Source organism: Mus pahari, chromosome 15 (genome assembly GCF_900095145.1).
Source record: "Mus pahari chromosome 15, PAHARI_EIJ_v1.1, whole genome shotgun sequence".
In the NCBI taxonomy this organism is placed as follows: domain Eukaryota; kingdom Metazoa; phylum Chordata; class Mammalia; order Rodentia; family Muridae; genus Mus; species Mus pahari.
This window is the reverse complement of record NC_034604.1, coordinates 2,658,938-2,686,018: the sequence shown is the minus strand read 5'-3', so window position 1 is coordinate 2,686,018 and position 27,081 is coordinate 2,658,938. Positions and strand designations below refer to the sequence as shown.

General features: G+C 40.3%; 1 protein-coding gene across 1 annotated transcript in view; it reads left to right on the top strand.

Annotated features, from left to right (window-relative positions):
* Nucleotides 1–1,266: 1,266 nt before the first annotated feature.
* Arhgap12 (Rho GTPase activating protein 12) overlaps nucleotides 1,267–27,081 on the top strand; it is a 104,489-nt gene continuing 78,674 nt past the window's right edge. Inside the window, exons 1-3 of the mRNA XM_029547184.1 lie at nucleotides 1,267–1,353; nucleotides 18,783–18,819; nucleotides 21,109–21,863. Coding sequence (XP_029403044.1) covers nucleotides 21,186–21,863 — 678 coding nt within the window. The 5' untranslated portion in view covers nucleotides 1,267–1,353; nucleotides 18,783–18,819; nucleotides 21,109–21,185. The remainder of the gene's footprint in view (nucleotides 1,354–18,782; nucleotides 18,820–21,108; nucleotides 21,864–27,081) is intronic.

Here is a 27,081-nt window from a genome sequence, read left to right as displayed (position 1 = left end):
CTTTCATCTTAGCTCTAAATTTTGTCTCTGTACCTATATCCTTTCATGGGTATTTTGTTCCTTATTCTAAGGAGGGATGAAGTATCCACACGATGGTCATCCTCCTTGGTTTTCTTGTGTTTTGCAAGCTTGTTCTAAAGCTTCTAGACATTGTGGCATCTTTATAGATGAAGCTCAGAAAAAAGCCATCTCCAGAACCTGGCTTTTGAACACTATGTTGGCTTCCCTCTTCTCTGGTGTTATTGAAATCTGATCTGGGCAACATAAAAGGCACAATCAACAAGTGATTAATGAATGAGTTCTGATTTCCTAATATTTTTTTCAGTCTCTTGATTTTAGCCTGAAGGTTTAAGTCAACAGTCAATGTGATAGTGGAGGTCTAAAGAGTGAAGAGGCAATTAATGGTAGAACTACGCCAGGCCTTTGTGGATTCTCATTCCAGCTACTCACCACAGGATCACTACACAGTTCACTGCGGGCCACTTCCGGGTTCCACGCGGCCACACTGTAAACTGGATTGACTTTGGACAATGGCACCAGGGTGGCCTACAGTGATTGCACACAGCAGGCCCTATGGAGTCAAAGTGCAGTTACGCTCCTGTGCACTGCTGGTCCAGCACTCGGCGCGAGGCTCAGGCCACCAATAGCTCCGCATAGACCTAGTTATTACCTCAAGATCCCCAGAGATCCATCTCCTGCCAATAGAAGCGCGACACGTTCACCGACACTAAGCGGTTTGCCAGGCTGTGGACCCTCATAGAGCTAGGGCGCCATTAAGTCCCAGACGGCAAGGAGCCTGCGGCCGTAGCACTCTCCGTTCTCCACTCGCCCAAATCCCTGCTAGCGTTTTCCCAACACTTCCCACCAGATGTTTACAAAGTGTTGACACCCACTCGGCCGCCAGCTTCCTCGCCCTCCCCAAGTCCTTCGCACCGCCCAGGCTGCTCCAACAGCCTCCTAACGCCCCGCCCACCTGGCATTCCCTGGCTACCTTGCCCCACGCGCCCTTTGCTGCTTGGGACCTGGCGCCCCGCCCACTCCAGCCATCACGTGAGCCTCCCGCCCCCTGTCACGTGCTCCCAACCATTCTCCCCCCCCCATTTACAGTACCTGCCCCGCCTCCGCTTATCACGTGGTTACTCCCCCCCCTAACTTAAGCGTCTCGCCACACCTTCTCACGTCCCTCCGCCCCGCCCTCCCGGGAGACCACCAGCCCCTCTCGTCACGTGGCCAAATGTCCCGCCCCCTGCTTGTGCCCGCCCCACCCCCGCGCCGGCGCGCTCCGACGTGCCCTGGAACTTACCCTCCCTCAGAGACCAGCCTGCGGGGACGCCCGGTTGGAGTTGCGGCCGGGTGAGCGCTCTTCGGGCGGTCTCTCAGTCGCTCGGCCACAGCGTTGGATGAGAAGGGAGCTGCCTGTCGCGAGGTCTGCGACCCTCGGTAAAGAGGCCGGGCGCGGGTTCCCGCGGAAAGCACAAAGGCGCTCGGGGGCGCGGGCTCTGCCCGCCGAAGGCTGCGCCGGGGAGGGCGGCGGCCGCCTGGCCTGCGGGGCGAGCAGGTTTACTTGACCGGGGTCTCAGCCTGGGCTCCCCGGCTTCCTGCCGGGGCGTAGCGGGCTCCGGGGAGTGGCGGGAGGTCCGGCCGCTGCTGCTGGTGGGCACACCTGCCATCTGGGCCGCGTCGGGGACGGTGGAGGTGAACGGCGCGCTCTCTCCGGCCCTGATGAGCTGCCCCCGGTTCTGCTGAGAGGTAGTTCTTCCGAGCCCTTGAACCACAGACAACAGACCCTGCTGCCAACGCGCTGCCTGCCTGCCTCCCGTCTGGAGCGCTTGTTTTGTCTTTCCGGAAAGGCTGCCCTTGACACGTTGTGTCTTAAGTTATTGCAGACCCTCGCAGACTGAATGGCCACAAGGTGGTCATTAGAGAGAAAGGCACGCCCTTCAGTTTCTGAGGCCGGTGCAGTTCCCCCCCCCCTTTTTTTTCTTTTTTTTTTTTTCTTTTTTTGCCTACAGCAGCGTTTTAAAATGCTTTGCAAAGGCGAACGCAAATTTTCTAGTATATTAACACTGGTTACAAGGTTGGTCTGTGTGGTTCATGTTGACATGCGGAAGTAGATTTTATAGCCCATTTAGGCACACATTCCTAAAGGGAGGTACATTGGAAGAAGGATCATTAACAAGGAGTCACCCAGCTTCTGGTTCAGATTTTGCTGTCCGACTTACGGAGGTGAAACCTTGGGAAACTTCGAATGTTGCCGTGAGAAATTGTTCAGAGTGTCTAGCCAGTAGCAGTGCCTCTTTTGTACTTAAAAGCTGAGGTAGCCTGGAGGTGTTTATTTACTTACGTTCCGTTTTGCTTACCTGATCTATCTCTTAAGAGGTGTATGGTAGAATGGATCATCTTTGCGTTTCTCCATTGCTCCGTGCACTGTTCTCTATTTTAAGATGACATTGAAAACCGTTCAGAACAGTTTTTGGAACCCAAAGCAGTACCTAAGATGGGTTAGTGAAGGTGTGATTTAAGCCATGCCATCAAAGTTTAGGCTAACAGGGCACACAACACTTTACATCTTTCTGGGGTGTTTTTTTGCCCAGGAAACAAAGCATAATTCATATTTCCTTCTCCCCCTTTCCTCTCTCCCTCTCAACTGTGTGTGTGTGTGTGTAATTCCTAGTACTTGTTGACTATCTCCTGTTCTTTATCAACCACGGGGTTGGAGATTGCTCGTTGAGTCATGATGTGACTCCACTTGTGTAGATTAGTTGTGCTTATACAATTGTCAATACTTCCAGTTTTTAAATATACTATTCCATTTGTGAGGCATAGAGGAAATATGTAAATGCTGCAGAACAGCTTATTAGTTGTAATCATTTGGCTTTTTTGTTAGAAAATATTTATTCAATGCTTTTTTAAAAATGACTTAATTTAAAAATGAGCTTTAGTAATTTAATTCCTAAAAGTGCAAATGACATTACCGGGAATAAGGGTAATACGTTTATTTTACTTTTTAAAAAAATTGAGATAGGGCCTCACTTATATAGGTAGCTCTAGCAGGTCTGAAACCCACTAAGTAGATCAGGCTGGCCTCGGATTGACAGGGATTTCCCTTTCACCTAAGTCCTGGGATTCAAGGTGTGTACTACCATGCCCAGATACAAGTAAAACTTTTAAATTAACTAAAATGTGATAGTGGTCTGTAATATTATTTATCCGAGAAAGTGGACATTGAAATTTTGTAATAAGAGAAAAGTGAAATTAAACTTTTATTCCACTTTGTATTTAACAGTTTTAATCTTACTTGGGAGTGTGTGTTACAAGAAACCAAACCAAGGGCCCTGGCATGTTGGGTGAGTGTTTTCTAGTAAAACCAAGAACCTAATAAACATTAGTTATAATTGTAAATATGTTTTTTTTCTGTAGCATAAGTCAGATGTGGAAGTGACTCTTTAAACACAGGGATTCACTGTACTTAAAGTTACTTTCAATTGAGGACCCTAATATTTGGGCTACCATCTTTGTGACTTTTCCTTGGTTAGCTGGTCTGATTATACTAGAACCAGCAAGTTCAGCCATTGCCTTGTTGCTTTTGTAGAGCTAGTGACTGTCCCGTGGTTCCGGTTTGTAGGTGACTTATATTTGAACGGAGCCAACAAATGCTGGTGTTTCATCTGGGAGCTCCTTGCTCCTTTTATAATCTATGGCTTCTCTAATCCTTAAGCACCTGGGATCACCTGCCCTTCCAATAAGCCCTTGGGTCATATGTATTGCATCCAGACCACTGACAACGGTAGTACCATAGAAATGTACTACCACCTACCGTGTGATCTTAATTTGTAGTACTCATGTTACAGAAAAACAAGTGAGCAAATTACATAACATAAATAACCTGGTATATTAAAATATTTTAGTGTATAATTAACATAGAATCCTCATTGTTTTGATTAGCTTTTTGATAGATTGTGTAGCTTATACTTAGAGCACTTAATTTATTCTACCCACGTTTCATATTTTTAGTAGTCACATCAGTAGTGGCTATTGTGTTATGCTGTATATTGTTGGTTGGTCTGAACTCTTTTTTTTTTTTTTTTTTTGAGACAGGGTCTCATTATGTAGCTCTGGCTGGAACTTGTGTAGACTAGGGTATAGTCACCTGCCTGTGGAGTGCCCCCATTCTGAACTCTCATTAGAGTCAGAACTCTAAGAATGCTGTTCTTAGTACATTTGCAGATTAACGCAATAGAATATGATTGTGAAGTGTAATATTTTGGGACTTCAGTTTCATACTGTCATTAAAATTTCTAAAACTGGGACACAGTACTTCATGGCTTAAAAAAGCTCTCTAGTATATGATTATGGAATGCCTGTGGCATTCTGGATGTGATCCTAGATCAGAAAGGTCAGTGTCGGGGCAGTAGGGAAGAACTAAGAAAATCTGAACGCAGAATGGACATTTTTTTTAACTTATTTTATTAGATATTTTCTTCATTTACATTTTAAATGCTATCCCGAATGTCCCCTATACCCTCCCCCAGAATGGACATTTTTATGCATCAGTTGATTTTGATACTGATTTATTGACTAAGAAAAGTGTGCTAAGTATAACATTTCATGAGGCAAATAGAGTCCCAGGGCACATAGGAACCCTTCTGGACTATTTTTGTAGTAATTCTATAAGTCTTTTTGAATCAAGGTTTTATGTAGCCCAGGCTGACCTTGAATTTGATAAGTAGTTGAGGATGACTTTGAATTTAGGAGACTCTTGCCACCACCTCCCAAGTGCTGGGATTATAGATGTTTGCCACTGCAAACTATGCTGGGATTGGAACTCAGGGCATCTTGTATGCTGGCCAGCTACTGGACCTAAACTATATCCCAGCCCTAATTCTACAAGTCTTAAGCTCTTCCAAAAAATAAGTATATTTAAAAAAAAAAATGAGATGATCCTTCCCAGATGATTCCGTGCTCCACATATGAGAATCAGTGCTCTGGGTCACCAATGACTTGCCCTCTGCAGTTTGGATGGCAGACTAGAATCTGGTATTGAGTATTGCTGCAGAGGAAAGGCTTACCCTTGTAAGTCCCTGTACATTTAACTCTCCCCATAGATGGCTCCTGTTACTAACCAGCTTGGAGAGGCATGTCGCCTTCTCTTAGATCACACAGCTGATGGAGCAGGGACTAGTGCTAGTGTAGTGTATTTTTCTATTCACAACTTTTGCTTCCTAGAGTAAATGGTGATTAATATGAATACTGTGTATCATGTTTTGATTTATAAAGGTCATTTCTCTTTCCTCTTTCACAGGGATCTTTTGAAGTTTGTATTGTTTCTTTCTTTCTTTTTTTTAACCAGTAAGATACCCAAGGAGCTGAAATGGCCCAGAGACCTTAGGTTTCTGACATTGAGTTCTGTGCTTTTTCTCTTCTCTCACACAGAATTTAGAATATCGTAAGGTGTTAGAGTGGTATCTTTGAAAATTGGACAAGAAGTACTTGTATTTTGTTTTTTAAGTTTCACTTTTACTAAGGTATAGTATATATATTAGTCAGAGTCACAGTTTTACTGCTGTGAACAAACACCATGACCAAGGCAAGTCTTATAAAGAACAACATTTAATTGGGGCGGGCTTACAGGTTCAGAGGTTCAGTCCATTATCATCAAGGCGGGATCATGGCAGTATCCTGGCAGGCATGGTGCAGGCAGAGCTATGTCTTCATCCAAAGGCTGCTAGTGGAATACTGACTTCCAGGCAACTAGCACGAGGGTCTTAAGCCCACAACCACAGTGACACACCTACTCTAACCAGGTCACACCTATTCCAACAAGGCCACACCTCCAAATGGTGCCACTCCCCGGTCCAAGAATATACAAACCAGGACAGTATATGTACACTAACCTTTATCCTATTCTATAGACCAAGTCACAAATGGAAAGGAATAATTTTAACACTGAAACTCAATGTACTTTAAGTCACTTTTGGTTGAGGATCTATTGGGCTGTCATCTTTCTCACTTAACTTTTCTTTGGTCAGCTGGTCTAATTGTGCTAGAACCTAGTGATTGAGCCATTACCTTGTTGCTTTCATAGAGCTGATTAATTGCTGTTTCAGTTTATAGCTGATTTACTAAATACTGAGCTCTGGAAGGCCCCTCTGCCTTGTTGGTAATTGCTTCTCCAGATTAATCACCTGCACTTTTAGTATGCTCCAGGTTGTATGTATAATGGTCCTCTGCCCAAATTTAAACTTGCTTCTATTGAGGTATAATGTACATGGATTAGAAATATACTAATGCTTAAAATGAATGAATTCATATGAGTAAATGCATATAACAACACAGATGTACTTCAGAAGCATGTATCTAAATGATACACAGGAAACACAGAAGGCTGTCTCATCCCCTATGATTTTTTTCCTATCATAACTTTTGCATCCTTGGGCAAGTAGTGACTAATGGAATACTCTTTACTGTGCCTTTTATATTGGTAGATACATTAGTACACATTTTATCTTTCTCATCTCTCAAAAATCTTTGTGTTTACTATTTTATAGAGGTGTGTACATGAGTTTGTTTAGGCATTAGGTGACTGATTGACAGACCTTTTTGTGGTCTGACATTGCTACATCTCTTGGATGAATTACCATCTTATACAGTAAGCATACACTTTTATTAGGAACGGACAAGTTGTTTTTTAGGATAGCTGTGTCATTTTGCATTCTCAGAGTGATTAGTGTAGGTTTCAGTTGCTATTGTTCTTATCCTAAAGAATACTTTTTTAAAAGTCGTTTTTGTCAGGTATAGTGGAAATACAACCTTTTATCCCAGCATTCACGAGGCAGAGGCAGGTGGAACTCTTTGAGTTCAAGGCCAGCTTGGACTATACATTTTTAAGCCAGCCAGGGCTATACAGTAAGACCCTGTCTATCTTCTTTAAAAAAGTAAATAAGTAGTAAGGCTTGGTTGTTTGACTTAAAATGTACAGTTTGGGCTGGGTGGTGGTGGCACACACCTTTAATCCCAGCACTTGGGAGGCAGAGGCAGGTGGATTTCTGAGTTCAAGGCTAGCCTGGTCTACAGAGTGAGTTCCAGGACAGCCAGGGCTACACAGAGAAACCCTGTCTCAAAAAACCAAAAAAAAAAAAAAAAAAAAACAAAAACAAAACAAACAAAAAAAAAAACTGTGAAACTGAGCGTCATGGTATATGCCTTTAATCCCAGCACTCAGGAGGCAGAGGCAGGTAGATTTCTGAGTTTGAGGACTGTTTGGTCTACAGAGTGAGTTATAGGACATCCAGGGCTACATAGATAAACCCTGTCTCAAAACCAGTCTTTGTTAGGGTTTCTATTGCTGTAAAGACACACGTGACCAAGGCAACTGATAGCATTTAATTGGGGCTGGCTTACAGGTTCTGAGGTTCAGTCCATTATCATCATGGAAGCATGAGAGCATCCAGGCAGGCATGGTGCTTGAGAGCTGGACAAACAGGAGAAACATGTGCCCCCCCCCCCCATGGCTAGGAGGAGGAGGGTCTTCAAGCTTAACCCCACAGTGACACTCTTCCTCCACCAAGGCCACACCTACTTCAACAAGGCCACACTTCTTAATAATGCTACTCCTATATTCAAACTTCCACACAAACAAACAAAACAAAAGATAAGCTATGTAGATGGCCCAAAACAAAATTGTAGTCTAACTTAAAATAAGATGATGCTTTTGGGTGTGTGGTTTTAAAAATTTCTGTCACACAATTTTTTTTTTAAATTTAATTTAATTTAATTTTTAATTTATTCTTTACACTCCATATTCCATTCCCTGCTCCTCCCATCCACCTTCCAACTGCTCCACATCCACTCCTCCCCACCCTGTCACACAGATTTTTTTTTTTTTTTTTGTTACTTTTCAAGACAGGGTTTCTCTGTAGCTCTGGCTGGCCTGGAACTCACTCTGTAGCCCAGGCTGGCCTGGAACTCAGAAATCCACCTTCTTCTGCCTCATAAGTGCTGGGATTAAAGGCATGCGCCACCACTGCCTGGCATTTGTCACACAGCTCTTGAGTGTGACTTTTGCAAATGACAACACCTTGTTGCAGTGTTGAAAGATTAGACACACCTGTGAGAGGTAGGGCCTATCAGGAAATTATAAAGTTGTTGCGTGTACTGCCTTCAGGAGGAGCTGTGGTTTTCATTAAACCTGGCTAGTTTTTGAAAGGTTATTGGTAAGAGAACAAGCCTGACCTGACTCTTGTCAATGATGGGACTTCTTGCTCAGTGGTTTCCCTCTCTCCATTTCTTTGTCACCACTTTGAAGCTATTTGTTATGACCTCTCACCACAGCCTAGCTATTGCTAGCACCGCACCATTTACACTCTAGAACCGTGAGCTAATAAGTACCCAGCCTCAGGAATTGTCTCATGTAAATCAAATATAGACGGCATCACCAGTATCAAGACTGAGTACACCTAGTCCCCCCTTAGCCCAGATCTCTCGAGTTCCTTCCCTTGTTCCCTGGCATTACTCACCTGCTTTCTTTTACTTAAGTTAGTTTACATTTTCTAGAATTTTGTACAGATGGACTCTCATGCAATGTTTGGGATTATCTTAGTAAAATTATTTGAAATTTGCCCAGTTTGTTGTGGTGTTCATTACTTTTTATTATTGAATGGCATTCCTGAGATGGGTATAACATAGTCAGTCTGTTCATATACCTGTTGACTGATAGTTGGGCAGCCAGCTGTTGATAAACCTGCTGTTGCTAAATGGAAGCTGTGCTTTCATTTTTCTTTGGTAAATCCCTAAAAGGAGAATCTGTGTCATGTGGTGTAGTTACGTTTTTAAGCACTAGATAAATATAATCAAGTGGTTTTCTTCTTTTCTTTTTACCATTTTACATTCTTAGCAGCAGTGTGAGTTTTAGCTGCATTATATTCCCAGAAACATGAGTATGATTTGACTTAACTGTAGTAGGTGTGTGGTGGCACCTTTCTTTTTTTTTTTTAATTTTCATCTTCCTGATGACTGAAGATGTTGGTTATGTTTCAAGAGCTTATTCAGTATCTGTAGAGCTTTGAATACGCCTGTTAAAGCTTTTTGCCTCATTTTTTTGTTTTTGCTTGTTTTGTTTTGTTTTTGAGATAGAGTCTCCTTGTGCAGCTCTGGGCAGCCTGGAACTCTACTATATAGACCACACTGAGTGTAAATGCACAGAGATCTGCCTGCCTCTGCCAAGTGCTGGGACTATGTTGAGTTGTCATTAACTTGAAAACTCTGTATTTTCTAGATGCAGAGTTCTTTGTTAAAATATATTTTCAAAAATCCATAGCTTTCCTAATTATTTTTTCAATAGTGTCTTTTTTATTTTTAAATGCCCAATGGCAAGTCTCTATAGCCACTACATCTGTTTGGTGGAGGCATTTTGCCATTGGGAATTATGAACTCTTAAACTGGTAGAATAGAAGCCAAACACAGGTGAGCTATAAAGTAAAATAAGGAGAGGAGTCTTTTAATTTCTGTACCTGTGAAGTCTGGTTATGGGAGGAATATTCAGTCTGTGGAGCGTCCTGTAGGTAAGGTGACCTGATGCTGCAAGGGGTCATCTTGTAGGTTAGCAACTAGATGCTCCAAGGGATAAACTACAGATAGTGGTGTTTGGTAATCAACCAAGGTAAGAGTAAAAAGTTCATTAAGCTTATTATTTCACATGAGACAAAGTAGACAAGACTAGTTTTGAGGGCAGTCAGCATCTCCCCAACTCCTGCTTTTGTTGCCATAGTTGTTACCACATGCTGAGGAATGCCAGGAGCTCCAGCAAAATGATTTTTTAATTGGTGAAATTCAGTTTGAATTTTGGCTTTTTTGTTGTTGTTGTTCTTCATTAGAAGAAACCACTGACAAGAGCTGAATGTGATTGTATATTCTTGTAATTACAGTATTTGAGAAGCTGAGGATGATGAGTAGTTTGAGACCCTCTAGGGCTACATGGTGAGACCTTGTCTCAAAAACATTGCCAAAATCCAAAATAAACCTTTGTCAAACCAATAATCACTAATATCTTCCCTCTTATAAGTTTTATAACGTCTGTGGCCCATTTTGTTTTCAGTGAAGTATATGGTACAAGAATTCTATATGAAGCCTGCTGTGGTGGTGCCTGCCTTTAATCCCCACACGTTGGGGGCAGAGGCAGGTGGATCTCTGAGAATTTGAGACCAACTTTGTCAACAGAGCTAGTTCCAGTACAGCCACTATGCAAACCTTGCCTTGAAAAACAAAAAAACAACAAAAACAGTACCAATGAATGTTGAATTTACTGCTTGCATATTTGAATATGACTCAGCAGGTAAAGGTGTTTGCTTTCAAACCTGACAAGCTGAGTTGGATCCCTAGGACCTAAATGGTGGAACATCTCTGTTGTGAGCATTCTATACTAGAGTGGTATATTCTTCCTTCCTTCCTTCCTTCCTTCCTTCCTTCCTTCCTTCCTTCCTTCCTTCCTTCCTTCCTTCTTTTCCTTTTCTCTTTTTTTCTTTTTTCTTTTTTTTTGAGACAGGCTCTCTATAACTTTGGTTATCCCGGAACTCATTATGTAGACCAGGCTGACTTCAAACACAGAGATCCTCCTGTTTCTGCCCCATGGGTGCTGAGGTTAAAGGTGTAGGCCAGTTGTATATTTTAAAAAAAAAACTAATGATCCTACATTGTTGTTGTCGTCCCTGAGCAGTAATTTATGTAAATGGAGTTTGGGTTCGGTAGTGCACCTTGTATGGGTTTGGGCAAATAATTTTCACTACTTCAGAAATCCTCCAAGGTACTGTAGCTGCTCATCTTACATTCTCCTAGCACATGAAATCATAGGTTGGCCTTCTGATCATCACTGTCTCTGTAGTTTGCCCTTTTCAGGATGTTATACAGTTGCAATCATGCACCATATTTCATTTTCAGACTGGTTTCTTCTACTTGGTGGTATATTTCCTACACTCTTTTCTGTGGCTTAATAGCTCTTTTGTGTGTGTGTGTGCTAAAATTACACTGCACTAAAATTGCTCATGAGGGTGAGGGGGATGGAGGATTTGAGACTGTCTCAATAAAACAAAACAAATTATATTATGGATATCTCAGAGTTTCTCCATTTCCCTACTGAAAGATCTCTTAGTTGCTCTTTGGTTGTAGTAATTATAGACAGCATTGTGGTTCTCACCTGTATGCAGATTTTTATATAGACTTTAGATTCTAACTTCTGTAGGTAAAAGTCAGGAGGTACTAGAGCAGTGGTATGGCACCCCTTTAATCCCAACACACAGGAGGCAGAAGCAGAGTTTGAGGTCATCCTGGTCTACAGTGAGTTCTAGGACATCCAGGACTACACTGAGAAACCATCTTGAAAAACAAAAGCAAAAAACAAAACAAAAAAACCCCACTACTACAAAACAAAAACCCAGGAGCACAATTGCTGTTGCATGTGCTGAAAGTATGTATGTTTAGTTTGGAAAGAAACTTCCAGCGTGTCTTTACTGAACCACTCACATTCCCACCGGCACTGAAGGGAGTTCCTGGGACTCCACCCTGCTTGGTTCTTAAAGCTGTCAATATTCTGGACATTGCCTTTGTAATAAGCATGCACTAATATCTCACTGTTATTTTAATTTGCATTTCCTAGATGGCATATGGTATGGATCTCTTGATATGTTTGTTTAGTATGTGTAGATCTTTGGTACAGTATCTGTTAAAGTCTTTGGCTCTTTTTCTTTTTTAAGATCAACTCTTAATTTTGTGTCTTTTGTATGCACATGAGTGAAAGTGCTTGTGGAGCTGAAGTGACATGTAGTTGTGAGCTGCCCAGCGTGGGTGCTGGGTGCTGAACTTGGGTCCTCTGCAAGAGCAAGAATTGCTCTTAACTGCTGAACCATCTCTCCATCCCTGCCTATTTTTAAACTGCGTTTTTAATTAAATAGATGTATTTTAAACATTTTATTATTTTATTAAATGCTTATAGGTATGCCTGGTTAGCATTTGTGTGCCCAGTGCCTGGGGAGGCTAGAGGAAGCCTTTGGGATGCCCCGGAAATGGTCATGGGTCACCATGTGGGTGCTGGCATTGAACCTGGGTTCTCTGAAAGAGCAAGGTGGTGCCTTTAACTTCTGAGCCATTCCCCCAGTCCAAATTGATTGATGTCCTCCTCCTCCTCCTCCTCCTCTTCCTCCTCCTTCTCCTTTCTTCTTTCTTCTTCTTTCTTCTTCTTTCTTCTTTCTTCTTCTTTCTTCTTCTTCTTTCTTCTTCTTTCTTCTTTTTTCTTCTCCTTCCTCCTCCTCCTCTTCTTCTTCCTCTTCCTCCTCCTCCTCCTCTTCTTCTTCTTTGTTTTCGTCTTCCCCTTCCCCTTCTTCTTCTTCTCCTCCTCCTCCTCCCCCTCACCTTCTCCTTCTTCTCCTCCTTCTCCTCCTTCTCCTCCTCCTCCTTTTTTCCAAGACATGGTTTCTCTGTAGCTCTGGCTGTCCTGGAGTGCTCAATAGATTAGGATGACCTGGAACTCAGAGATCCTCCTACCTCTGCCTCCCCAGTGCTGGGATTAAAGGCAGGTGGCACCACTGCCTAGCTGAGTTGATTGATTCTTTTTTTAAACGTTCAGTTTAGTACTGTTCTTGGACTTGATACATTATATTTTGAAAATAATGTTGGAGGATAAGCATGATGGTGTGTGCCTGAATCATGGAATTTGGGAGGTAGAGTCAGGAAGATTAAAAGTTTGGAGTCATTAGGCATAAAGAGTTCAAGGCTAGTGTAGACTACATGAGATGAGGGGGGAGGTTAAAGGGATCCCAATTTGCTACAATTGTATTAGCAACTTTTCTATCTATATTCTTGAATGATACTGGCTAGCAATATCATTTTTTTTCTCTCTGTTTTCGTGTTTTTATGTTGCTATCAGTATGCTAATTTTATAGCATACTTTTGGGTTCTTTTCACATTGATCCTTTATGGAGATTTTTATAGAAATGTGATCTTCCCCCTTCATTTTGAGTAAATTTACCAGTGGAAACTTTTCAGCCAGGAGTTCTTTTTTGTGGTTAGTTTTTAATATGTACATATGTCATGTATGTGTGCCTGTGTGTGTGTGTGCTTGCGTATGGTAGTCAGAAGTCCCACTTTTTTGTTTGTTTTGAGACAAGAGTTTCTTTGACCTAGAGTACATGATCAGGAGAAGCTGGCTGGCCCGCTAGGAATCCTTCTGTTTCCTGCCCTAGGATTATAAGTGTGTGCCATCAGGTTTGATTTTTAACTTAACATTAAATAGCAAACATTTTACTTTTTTCAGTGGTGTTGAGGATCTAACCAAGAGTCTGTTCCTCATGCGCTCTGTATTCAGACTACATTGCAGCCCACATTTGCGTTTCTTATGGTTTCATAAGTGTATAACTTCATTGTGATCAAATTCATTGTGACCAGAGAACTAACTTTGCATTATTTCTGTCCTTTATATTTTGGGACCTGTTTCCTAATCCAGAGTGTGGGCTGTAGGAAGTCATGCCTTCCTAGTAGCTGCTCTTCCTGTCACAGCATTAGCAAGGCTGGGAACCACTGTTCTAGAAGCTTTCCCCATTTACTTTCTCCTGGCTTCCCCAGGCCAGGAGAGAACTTCAATTCTCTTGGCTTCATGTAAGTGAGACCATACAGGATTTGTCTTTTATTTCTGACTTACTTAACATATATCCTGTGAATTCTGTTATGTTGTCAGAAATGACAGGGTTCCATCCTTTTTTATGAGTAGATACTTTATTGTATATACACCATATTTTTGTCATTCATCTGTTGGTGGAAACAGGTTGATTGCATTTCTTGGCTATTGTAATAGTGCTACAAGAAAAATGAAATTGAGTCTGCTTCTTCAAAATGCTGATTTGCAGCATTTTTTATTTTAGTAAAGTCTAGTTTTTTCTTCCTCATGGTTATAAATTTGTTAAATATTAAAATTCATTGCCAAATTCAAGCTTGTGTTTCTATTTTGAATTGATATCCCCTTTACCCCGATGTGCACTCTAAACCTTGCACATGCTGGGTACTGCTGCTTATAACTCCAGCCTGTGAACTACATTCAAGGGAAAGTCATTGAGATGATCCTGTTTCTGTCTTTCATGGCACATGGATTTCCAAACACCCTGTGATAATTTTCTTTTTTAAAATTTTTATTTTTTTTCTTTCTTTGAGACAGAGTCTCAATATACCCTGGCTGACTTGCAAATTCACTGTGTACACTAGTGTGGCCTAAAACTCAGAGATCCTCCTTCCTCTGTCTGGGATTAAAGGCTTGGTTTATGTCTTAGTTAGGGTTTTACTGCTGTGAACAGACACCATGACCAAGGCAAGTCTTATAAAAAACAACATTTAATTGGGGCTGACTTACAGGTTCAGAGGTTCAGTCCATTATCATCAAGGTGGGAGCATGGCAGTATCTAGGCAGGCATGGAGCAGGCAGAGCTGAGAGTTCTAAGTCTTCATCCAAAGGCTGCTAGTGGAAGACTGACTTCCAGGCAACTAGAGTGAGCCCACACCCAGTGTCGCACCTATTCCAACAAGGCCACACCTCCAAATGGTGCCACTCCCTGGCCCAAGAATATACAAACCATCACAGTTTACATATTTCTTTTTTATTAAAATGCTTATTTCTCCAAATGCTTCTTTTGCTGTTTCCTCATTTTCGTTTCATGCCTAAGTCTTGCTTTTGCGTTTCCTTTGCTGGCTTTCCGTCTTGTACCACTTTACAACTATCAACTCATTTCCTATCCTATTTTTGCTTTTTTTTTTTTTTTTTTTTTTTTAATACAGCCAGACTGGTTTATGATATTTGCCTTTCTTTGGTTAATTCAGAGAAGTATTTTATATTGTGTATCTGTTCATTCTTAGAAAGCTGGGATTCATTAAGAAGAAAACTTGAGCTTAATACTGGCTAATGATTACAAATGTACAACTTAGAAAACTAGTTGGTGGGACAATTTCTTCTGCTGGTATATTGTGAATTTTATTGTTGCTTTGCTCATTAGACTTTATCTTATTTATTGGGTGCTTGTTTGGGGATTATTATTTTATTCTTATTTTTCCTCTTTTGTGGTGTTTGGGTATATACTAGGGGCAAACAAGCAGTCTACCAACTAAGTTACATTTCCAGTTTTTTTTTGTTTGTTTGTTTGTTTGTTTTTAAGAAATTAAAAATTGACTTACTGTCAATTTTTTTATTTGACAGTTTTGTACATGTATGTAACATATCTAGTCACATTTGTCCCCCATTTTCTTAACATTATCTTACTACCAATAACTCATCTCCATTATTTTATTCATTATTTGTTTTGGGGGTCTCACAAATATTAAAGAAGTATTCTACTACCGATAATACTATGCTATAGCCTCATTTTATTATTGTGGAGAATGTAGTGCCAAGAATTAGAGATTCAGCTTTGATATATTTAGATTGCTTAATATTTGCATGCTTGATGCATATTAACATTTTATCATTCTAGGTACTAGAGTATCAGAATTACTGCATGTATTATGCATATCTGGATTAGTCTTAAATTATAAACCACTTAGTTATGGATTATTTACTTTAAGTTTTTGTTTCTCTTAAGATTTTATTTCCTTGTTTTTGTTTTGGATTGTTTTTGATAGATCTGGTAAGATAGAGTTGGTTAAAGCAGATGTCCTGGGGGAGGAAGGTAACATTTGTTAAGCTGTATCATTTGTGGTAGGTTTCCTAGTAATTTACACGAGAAAGACAATTAAAATAATTAACAGATGGGAAAAAGAGGTTATCAGATGATAAAGTAGCATGATGGAAAATACTAAGTGAGCTGAGGATAGAGCAGTGGTAGATGTGATGGGCTCATCAGTTGGCTGGAAACCTAAGTTTGCTCCACAGAACTCACAGAAAAAGCCAGGCACAGTGGCATGTGATTGTAATCCAGCCCAGTGGAGATGGAGATGAGGTGCATCCATGCGGCTTGCTGGTCAGGAACTGGTAACTGGTCAGAAAACAGCCTGGACTTCATGGTACATTCCATACCAGTGAGAGACCCTGTCTCAAAAAACAAGACAAAACAAGCCTGGTGTGGTGGTTCACATGTTTCATTTTAGGCAGAGGGAGGAGGATATCTATGAGTTTGAGGCCAGCCTAGTCTACATAGCTAAGTCAGAGCTATTTAGTTGGACTCTGTCTCAGGTACCTGTACCTGTACCTGAGAATATCTGGGCCGGCACACACACACACACACACACACACACACACACACACACACACACACACACACCCCTTTCCACCTTTTCTCCATAAATAGAAAATATGTATGTGTGTGTATGTATTTGTATTTGAAACGTAAGGAAGAAGTGATTGCAACAGGGAAGAAGACTACTTGCAAGAAGCTTGAAAGTCTCATGTGAACATGCAAAAAATTGTTGAGAAAAGCAGGGGGATGTTCAAAGAAATAGACATGCAAAGATTGAATGCTCTGGTGCTTAGCAGTTTGCGTTTGGTGTGAGCATAGACAGAGGCATGTGGTGATAAGGACTGAATAGGGTTAATCTCAGGAGTGTTCTGGTGAGATTATTCTCTAGTTAAATAAGCAGAGTCCTGTCTAAAGTTACCAGAATAAATAGCTTCTGACCTGATTTAAGGAGAAGAGGAAGAAATAAACCCAAATCAAAGTAAGCTTTCATTTTACTGTAGCCTGTTCTTAAACAAAATAGAATAAATGACTCACACAGTTATAGATAGGATTTTCACTTAGATCTCTCTTATTATAGTTATCTCATGAATATCGTAATCTCTTTCAAGGTATTCTTTGCAATAAGACTTCATTTTATCTGATTTTTCTTAGAATTATTTATATTGTGTAATATACTATGTAGTTTCTTAGATATTTATGATTTTAACAGTTATTTAGTGTTTTCCAGTTTCATTTCCTACCTCTTACCTCTGTTTTGACTAATAATTTATCTGCAGTTTCTGTTCCTCATTTCCATGTGTCTTCTTGCTCATCCACCTTGGTATGTGACTACCTTTTTACATAGATGAGATTATTTAACTACCACATTTACTTGCTTTCTCACATCTCTTTGCCTTTATCTAAAACTGTAGATTGGATATCTTATGTTGAGTTAGTGAAATTGACTCCCTTGTGTAATTCTCTTTCTCCTTAACTGTTCCTGCATACTTGTCTTTGTAGTCACTAGGGTGGGTGTGGTCATAAAGCCTGGCAGTAAAGAGGGAATGTGGATTGGCCTGTAGCTGATTGCTGTTCTCCAGTGCCACAGTCTCCACAGTAGCGTAAAATCAAACACTGTCTGACCAGTCCTGAAGTTTCTAAGCTACAATAATCTTGTGAAAAGTAGCTGCATGTCTCCATACTCATCTCCCTATATTCAAAGGTACTTCTCATTTTATGTTTCTCTGCAAAAAAAGAAAACCCAACTCATTCAAGGATAAAGTACAGTTATACTTTATGTACCAACCAGTCGAATTGTGAGATCTGTCATTGGCCGATTCCCTCATTGTTGGACTATTAGTGTGTTTCTAAGACTGGATGCTGACTTATTTCATGTGGTCTCTTGATACAGAAGGTGATGTTGTAATAAGCATAAGATGTATGAGGGTGCTGCTAACATTACATGGCATACATTACATTACTGCTGTAAGAACTTTTAAAACTCTGGAAATCAGTCTGGTAGTTCCTCAGAAAATAGAACATAGTACTACCGGAAGATCCAGCAATATCTCTCCTGGGCATATACCCAGAAGATGTCCCAACTGGTAATAAGAACACATGCTCCACTATGTTCATAACAGCCTTATTTATAATAGCCAGAAGCTGGAAAGAACCCAGATGTCCCTCAACAGAGGAATGGATACAGAAAATGTGGTACATTTACACAATGGAGTACTACTCAGCTATTAAAAACAATGAATTTATGAAATTCTTAGGCAAATGGATGGATCTGGAGGATATCATCTTGAGTGAGGTAACCCAATCACAAAAGATTACACATGATATCTACTCATTGATAAGTGGATATTAGCTCAGAATCCTTCTTAGAAGGGGGAACAAAATACCCATGGAAGGACTTACAGAGACAAAGTTCAGAGCAGAGACTGAAGGAATGACCATCCAGAGACTGCCCCACTTGGAGATCCATCCCCTAAACAACCACCAAACCCAGACAGTATGGCAGATGCCAACAAGAGCCTGCTTACAGGAACTTACTGTTGCTGGCCTCAAATCCTCTGCCTCTCAAATGCTGGGAGTAAAGGCGTATGCCACTATGCCCAGCTAAAATATACTTTTGATAAGAACACAGCACAAATGACAGTCTACACTATAGTGTGTCTCACCTAGGTATCACTCTTGATTGATAAGGTCAATCATTTGGCTTAAAACTTTTCATTGAAAAAGAAGCATTGCAATGTCTGTTTCCCTTTTTATAAAAAGTAATCTGTGGGGAGAAATGTGTTAGGATTCCTAACAACTTTAAACATATATAATTATTCTCTATTCCCACTCAATACCATGAACTTAGAGAAACAATTATTTTAAAAGTTTATCAAATTTGTTTATCATATAATCCCTGTTCGTTGGAATAAAAGTAAAGGGGTGTTGGTACAGTGGTGACAGCAAGCAAAGGCAGTGGCAAAATTGATCCCTTGTGTTCTTTATCACCACTGTAAAAATTATGCCTCCAAAATTATACACATTATGTGCTTAGTCTTTAATGAATATTGTTTAGAGATATAATTTTTTTTATTTAATTTTTAGGTTTAAATGAAACATCAGATGTTTACAGCCTTCCAAGGTAAGCTTAATGTTTTTTTGAAACAGTGTAACCGTATTTATGAATTTATTAATTAATTTACTTACCACCTCAGCTTACTAGCTTTATCTTAGAGACTATAGGCCTTAGAAGAATGATTGTTATTACACACAATGTACAACAACCCATCTCATGGGAACTTGCATGGAAATTTTCACCCTTGCCATATTAGTGCTGAAAAAGTTTCAAGATTTTAAAATTTGGATCAGTGATACTTAGACTGAACTATAAATTGGTGGCTTTAAACGGTGACCTTAATCTCTAGAGTTGGGTGATTCAGGTAGGCAAATCTTGATGAAGTCAGCCTGGGCTCCAAGCTGAGAACCTTTATCCAGAGTTATCAAAGTGTTAGTGTTAATGTTCTTTGTCCTGCCTTGCTTCATCATAGCTTGTTGTTGGTGGGAGTCCTTGATACTCTGCCTGTTTCAGCCTTTGTCTTCTATATGACTCTTCTGTTTTGTCTTCCTCTTTCCTTTCCTCCTTTGCTTCCTCCCTTTATTTTTTATTTGTTTGGAAACAGTCTCTCATAGTCTAGGCTGACAACAAACTTTCTGTGTAGCCTAGGATGTGAAGAAAATGAGGAAATACCTAACTGCTCCTAGATAGTCAAGGAGAAGGATTTTATTGTAGATATGAGGGAGAGCTCAGCCAGAGATATCTGGAAGGGTCCAGACTGAACTGGATTATGAGAAGAGAGAGAAGTGAGAGGAAGAAAGAAGAGAAAAGAGGGCAAGCTAACCAAGAGAGCCTGTGGCCAAAATAGCAGGTTTATATAGGAATGAGGAGCTGGTTGAAGGAAGGGAAGCCCAATCCCTGAGCTGGAGAGTTTTAGGATAGAAGGTGGGATAAGAAGTGCTGGGAGAAGCTGTAAGTACTGTGAGCCTTGTTTTGGGTTTCATTTAGACCTGACAGAATGAACTTGAACTTAAAGGTCCTCTGCCTCCACCTTCTAAGTGCTAGAATTACAGATTTATACAACTATGCTTTGTTGATACGGTGCTAGGGATTGAATCTAGGCCTTCATGCATGCTAGACAGCACACTACCTATATATCCCTATCCCTTTTCCCCCGTTTCTAAATCTGTCTCCTTCATTTTTAAAGACATGGGAGGGAGTACAGATAGAGGATTGGGGAGAAGGCTTATCTGGTAAAGTACTTGCTACACAACTCTGAGGACTAAAGTTCAGATCCCTAGCCCTTAGGTAATGCAGCCTGCCTATAATTCTAGCACATGGAAGGTATAGTCAGAGAATCCTCAGAGCAAGCTGGCCAGCCAAACTAGCCAAACGTCTGTTTAGTGAGCTATCCTGGAAAGTAATAGAGGGAGATACATGTGTGCTCGAACACACATAAAAGACGTATACAAGAACATACATACCATATAGTACATATAACAAAAATATACTGACATGGGGATTATAGGTTCACGCTTATCAAATATGACTGTCTTAGTTAGGGTTTTTATTGCTGTGAAGAGACACCATGACCACAGCAACTCTTATAAATTGGGGCTGATTTACAATTCAGAGATTTAGTCCATTATCTTCATGATGGGAAGATGGTGGCACACAGGCAGACATGGTGCTGGAGAGGTAACTGAGAGTCCTACATCTGGGTCAACAGAGGGTGAGCCTGGCCTGAGCGTCTGAGACCTCAAAGCCAACCCTCCAGGGACACAATTCCTTTAGTAATGCCACACCTACTCCAAAATAATGCTACTCCCTATGTGCCTACGGGGGCCATTTTAATTCAAACCACCACAATGACCCTGTCTTAATCTTCCATCTGCAAAGACCATTATTTTCAGCTAAGACCACCTTTGTTTATAAGTCCCGAGGTGAGGGTTTGACTGCACCTTCTATGGGACACAGTTTCCACCTGTACAACAGTGTTTACTTTGTCCTCTTAGATCGTAAATAACTGAAGAATTAGAATGAAAATGTCTTAAATGTAGGTTGATACGTGTATTATTAGACATGCTTACTTTATGGAGTTTAAGATTTGAAGTTAGCCAGGCAGTTGTGGCGCACTCCTTTAATCCTAGCACTTGGTAGGCAGACAGGCGGATTTCTGAGTTCGAGGCCAGCCTGGTCTACAGAGTGAGTTCCAGGACAGCCAGGGCTACACAGAGAAACCCTTTCTCGAAAAAAAAACAAAAACAAACAAAGATTTGAAGGTAATGATTTTTAAATTGTGTGTATAATGTTTATGAGTATCAAATATAGATTACATTAATTTTTTTCTTTATTCTTTCTCTGCTTAAATAATAGTGTTATATTAATGCATCGAGGCACAAGGCATAATGTGGCATGCTATCTATTTTGAGAGTGAGTATTACTGAGTAGAAATGGCCGAGAGAAGTGGAAAGATTACTGCAGGACAAGCGTATATTGAGGTGGAGTATGATTATGAGTATGAAGCAAAGGACAGAAAGATTGTGATCAGACAAGGGGAGCGCTACCTCCTAGTGAAGAAGACCAATGATGACTGGTGGCAAGTCAGACCTGATGAGAACTCAAAAGCATTTTATGTGCCAGCACAGTATGTCAAGGAGGTCACTCGAAAAGCTCTGATGCCACCTGTGAAGCAGGCAACAGGACTGCCAAATAACTCTATGAAGACAATACAGAGCATGCATCTCCAGAGATCGACAGAAAATGTGAACAAAATGCCTGAGCTTTCAAGTTTTGGAAAGCCATCGTCATCTGTTCAAGGAACAGGTCTTATTCGTGATGCCAATCAGAATTTCGGATCCAATTATAATTCAGGCCAGACTCTCAACCTAAGCCTGGACCTGACCCATAATAATGGAAAGTTTAACAATGACTCACATTCTCCTAAAGTTTCCAGCCAGAATAGGACACGCTTATTTGGTCATTTTCCTGGGCCAGAGTTCTTGGACATAGAGAAAACTAGCTTCTCTCAGGAACAGTCATGTGACTCAGCTGGAGAGGGCTCTGAAAGAATACACCAGGATTCCGAGTCTGGAGACGAACTTAGCAGCAGCTCCACTGAGCAGATGAGGGTAAGAGAAAAGGCTGGTGAAATGCGAGTTTGCCTAAATAAAAATGATGTTTTAATTAAAACCATAGTGTTATGAATTTGGTTGTTTTGCTTTATGTGTTCAGAACACATGGATTTAAAGAGCAAAAAAAATATGTGAAATAGCTTGTGACATTCATAGAGAAAATCCCTATGTGGTATTCATAATTTTTATATCTATGTGGGGTGGGAGTTACTTTGAGCCTGAAAACTTTTTTTTTCTCCCCACTGATATGCATTAAGTAGGAAGCACTTCCTTTAACAGTAGTTAATTCTTTCTTTAGGAGAACATATGTTTTGTTTTCTGGTTGTACTTTTTGACTTGTTGCTAGCGAGTGCTAGGTGTAAAATATGGATGTGTGGGAAAGATGCCACTGGCATGTTAGTGGCTAACTTACCTTGGAACACCATGCAGTATAGGGAGAGTAACTGTGTTTCCAGTCGTGTTCGTGTCTGAAGCGTTTCCCCTTGCAGTGAATACTGGCCCAGGGAGAATGGTGGTATAGGTTTCGTCTCTACTTTTTCCCTACCTAGTTTTCTTTCAGATTGTGTATACAAGTTTATTTTTCAAACAAAGTCATTTAAAAAGCACATGTATGAAATTGGGCAATTCTGATTTTTTTAAAGAGTTTATTTATTTATTTGATGTATATGAGTACACTGTCATATGGTTACAGATGGTTGTGAGCCACCAGGTGGTTGCTGGGAATTGAACTCCGGGCCAGTCAGTGCTCTTAATCACTGAGCCATCTCTCCAGCCTGGCAATTCTGATTTTTATGTAAATTTTTTATCTTTCGTTTAAAAGAAATTTAAAAACAACTATTTGGTCTGAAGGTTGTTTTCCCTTCTCCTCTGAGTTGTTTGTTTGTTTGTTAGTTTGTGGTGAAGAGAAGCTCCCTCTAAGTCCCTCTCCTGTTTTCTTTGTTGTTTGCCTTTTCTTTTTTTTTTTTTAATCTTGTTTTGTTTTGTTTGGTGCTGGGAACTTAACTCTAGGTCATGGACTTAGTAGGTAAGCACTCCACTGCTGAGCTAACCACCATGTGGTTGCTGGAAGTTGAACTCAGGACCTCTGGAAGAACAGTCAGTGCTCTTAAGGGCTGAGCCATCTCTCCAACCCTGAGCTAAACTGTTAACTCTTACAATAAAATTATTTAGGTCAAGTCAGTTAATAATTAGGCTGCTCTTTGGTATTGTCTAGTTTTGTAAGTTATAATGTTTATAGCATTTTTGAGAGGATATAGAAAAAAAGATTCTGTAGCAAAATTTCCATTGTTTGAGATGAAGGCATGAAGTAGTACTAGCACTGCCTTCTGTGGGCCCTCAGTTTTAGTGTGACATTTTGGTGTAGGTTGTGTAGTGTTTGCTGAGGCACACCTTTAATCTTAGCACTCAGGAGGCAGAGGTAGGCAGATCTCTTGAGTTGAAGCCAGGATGATCTAAATAGCAAGTCAGCCAGAGCTACAAAGTGAGGCCCTGTCTTTAAAATATGTGTGTATATTTACATATATACAGACATACATATGTATGGAGAGAGATATTTCTGAAATGTTTGTGTATGTAATTAGTTCCTTATGGAACCTTAGAGGACTTGGGAAAGATGTGTTTACTATTCCATCCAGCCATAATAATTGTTTCACAGCTAACATTATTTTATATTCATGTTCACAAGTAATCCCCTGTTCTTTTGGTTATAATCATCTTAAGTTCCCTGCACTGGAAGTTTATGGCTCCTGATCTTTCATGGGTCTAGCACCATTTGAAAGTCTTATAAAGAATTCTTTGGCAGGCTCTTAGCTCTCCATGGCAATGGTCTCAAATCTTTTGCATTTTCTTCTTTTTGCTGATTCACTTGTACTTTCCTCTGGTCTTATCAGATCACTTTGCTTTATACAGCAGAAAATAAGTTCCCAAACAAAATACCAAAAAATTGTGGTATAGAAATAGGGAGCACATTTGCATAGTAGTCAGTAATGCTGGCTTTCATTTTTATCTGATTCCAGCATTTGCCAGCTGTGTGATAATTGAGGGTGGGGGGATTAGCTTTATTTTACTCATTTTGCAATGCTCAGGGTGAACCTTGGGCCTTCATGTATACTAGACAAACACTCTACCACTGAGCTATGTTCTAAATTGAAGGATATTTCATTTATTTTACGTATGAGTGTTTTATCTGCATTTATTTATGTGTAATATATGTGTGTGTGTGTGTGTGTGTGTGTAATTAATATATATATGTGTGTGTGTGTGTGTGTGTGTGTGTGTGTGTGTGCCTGATGCCTGCAGAGGTCAGAAGAGAAGGTGGCAGATTTCCTGGAACTGGAGTTATGGATGGTTGTGAGCCACCATGTTTGTTCTAGGAACCAAACCCTGGTCCTCTGCAAGAGCTCCTAACTGCTGAGCCACCTCCTTTGTCCCAAGGGGAAAGTTCCTTAACCTGAGTTAAGGAGTAGTCACAGGGATGTTGAGGCACATAGTAAGGGCATTGGTTGTCTATTGCTGCTTAATTAACTACCAAATTTATCAGCTTTCTCTGCTTTTGTGGGTCAGTACATTAGTGGAAGCTTGGCTTCTCTTGAGGCTGTAGTCTTAGGCAAGCCAAGTTGAGATGAAGAATTACTTGTAATGCCTTGCTTACAATGTTGCTAGTTAAGCCTCTTCATGGTTGTTTGAATGTAGCAAGTAGACTTCCCATAATGAGCAATCAAGGAGTGAGAGCATGGTAGAAACATGGTAGATCTTTAGTTCATGATCCTGAAAATCCAACTGTCATATCCTTGTGATTATGCAGTTCATTCTTCTTTTCTGTAGGAGACTGCACATAAGTGTGAGTAACAGGATTTGAGGATTAGTGAGGGAATATTTTGAAGGTTGTCTGTTAACAGATTCTCTCTGTGATTGTCATTATTTCTACTTTTTCTCTTTTTTTTAAAGATTTATTTATTATTATACATAAGTACACTGTAGCTGACTTCAGATGCACCAGAAGAGGGTGTCAGATCTTGCTCGTTACAGGTGGTTGTGAGCCACCATGTGGTTGCTGGGATTTGAACTCAGGAGCAGTCAGTGCTCTTAACCATTGGGCCATCTCGCCAGCCCCATTATTTCTACTTTTATTTCTACCATCAAAACGTCTGTGTTGGCAGTTGCCTTTCTTCTGGTATAGTGCAAACATTTCTTTTAAACATTTTAAATATTTCTATTAAAATGCATGTTCTTTATACTTTTTGTACTTTTTCATGATCTTTGGCAAAACATGATGTTTGTTACGTTCACAGCTTCAGATTCACTGCTAAGTCTTTTCTATCTTTTTTTTTTTTTTGGATTTTAGAGACAGGGTTTCTCTGTATAGCCCTGGCTGTCCTGGAACTCACTTTGTAGACCTGGCTGGCCCTGAACTCAGAAATCCGCCTGCCTCTGCCTCCCGAGTGCTGGGATTAAAGGCGTGCGCCACCATGCCAGGCTACTCTATCATCTTTTAATATATATATATATATATATATATATGTGTGTGTGTGTGTGTGTGTGTGTCGCTCTCTCTCTCTCTCTCTCTCTCTCTCTCTCTCTCTCTCTCTATATATATATATATATATATATATATATATGTGTGTGTGTGTGTGTGTGTGTATGCCACCCACATGCAAGTAAGAGGACAACCTCAGCTGCTTTGCTTGCTTTACGCCTTGTTTTTGAGGCATGGCCTCTTGTTCACCTCTGCACTGTATTCCAGTCTAGCTGTCCTGTGGACTTCAGAGGGATTCTCTTATCTCTGCCTCACACCTTGCCCTAGGAGTATGCTGGCATAAGATACTGCTACATCTAGCTTTGTTTTGTTTTGTTTTGTTTTGTTTTGTTTTGTTTTGTTTTGTTTTGTATTGTTTGTTTGTTTTTGTTTTGTTTTTTTGAAACAGGGTTTTTCTGGTATTATTTGCTGTCTTCTTGGAACTCACTCACCAGACTGGACTCAAACTCACATTTGTCTGCCTCTGCCTTCTAAGTGCTGGTGTTAAAGAAAGGCATAGGCCACCATTTCTGGTGCATCCAGCTTTTTACAAAGGCTCAAAGGAGTCAAACTCCAGTCATCATCAGGCTTGTGTAGTCAGTCAGCACTTTTGCCTGCTGAGCCATCTTCCCCAGAATTTAGATTTGCTTGTGTTTCTCCCTTTTATAACTCTGTTTTTCCCGTATTGCTTCCTTACTCCTTTCCCTTATCTATTGAGCCATCTTTCTCACCACTTCCCATTTAGATAGACTGTTTGAGAGTTCTTAATAGTCTGGGATTACTGTCTGTCAGATAGCTTGCAAAGATTTCATCCTGTTGTGTAGCTTTTCATCCCTTTGGTTAGGTCTTTCTCAGAACCAGTGTTTCATTTTGTTGAACTCCATCCAGTTTATTGATTCTCTATGTGTGTCATAGCAATGTTAGGTATATTTGAAGAAACAGAATCACTAAGGGATTGTATATGTATGTGTATCTGCATAAGTACACACATACACAAAGCAGGGTGTATTTTAAACACTTGGTTTGCACAAACATACAGGTTTGCAATTTTAGAATCTGGATTTTTCTGGCAGGTGATGATGCTCCAGGAAAATAGTAGTTGGTGGTGCTTTTGTTGTCATATGTCCAAGAGGACATTGCCAAATCTGAGATCATGACCATGGACTCTGTGCCTTCTCCTGACAGTTTAGTGACGTTTTTAATTATTCTGAATTATTCTTCATGTAAAATATAAAGTAAGCATCCAATTTCCATTTTTTTTTTTTTCCAAACCCTTCAAGACAGGGTTTCTCTGTTTAGCCCTGGCTGTTCTGGAACTCACTCTGTATACCAGGTTGTCCTTAAACTCAGAGATCTGCCTGCCTCTGCCTTCCATATCTTAAGTTTCCTGTCTGGTAGTTCTATTGTCTGTGCTTGTCCAAGTTTGATTGTTACTTGTTTTTATTACTGTGTTTTGTTATCTTTCAGCATGCCTTCCAACTTCTGGTTGAAAGTCAGATATGTATCAAATAATAGGAACTGAATTAAATAGGCCTGTAGTATAAGGTGTTAAGCTAATTTGGCCAGAAATTGACAGCCCCCTCTTTTTTTTTTCCCAATTTGCTAATTCTGATCTTTTTTTTTTTCTTTTCTTTTCTTTTTCTTTTCTTTATTTTCTTTATTTACATTTCAAATACTATCCTGAAAGTTCCCTATCCCCCC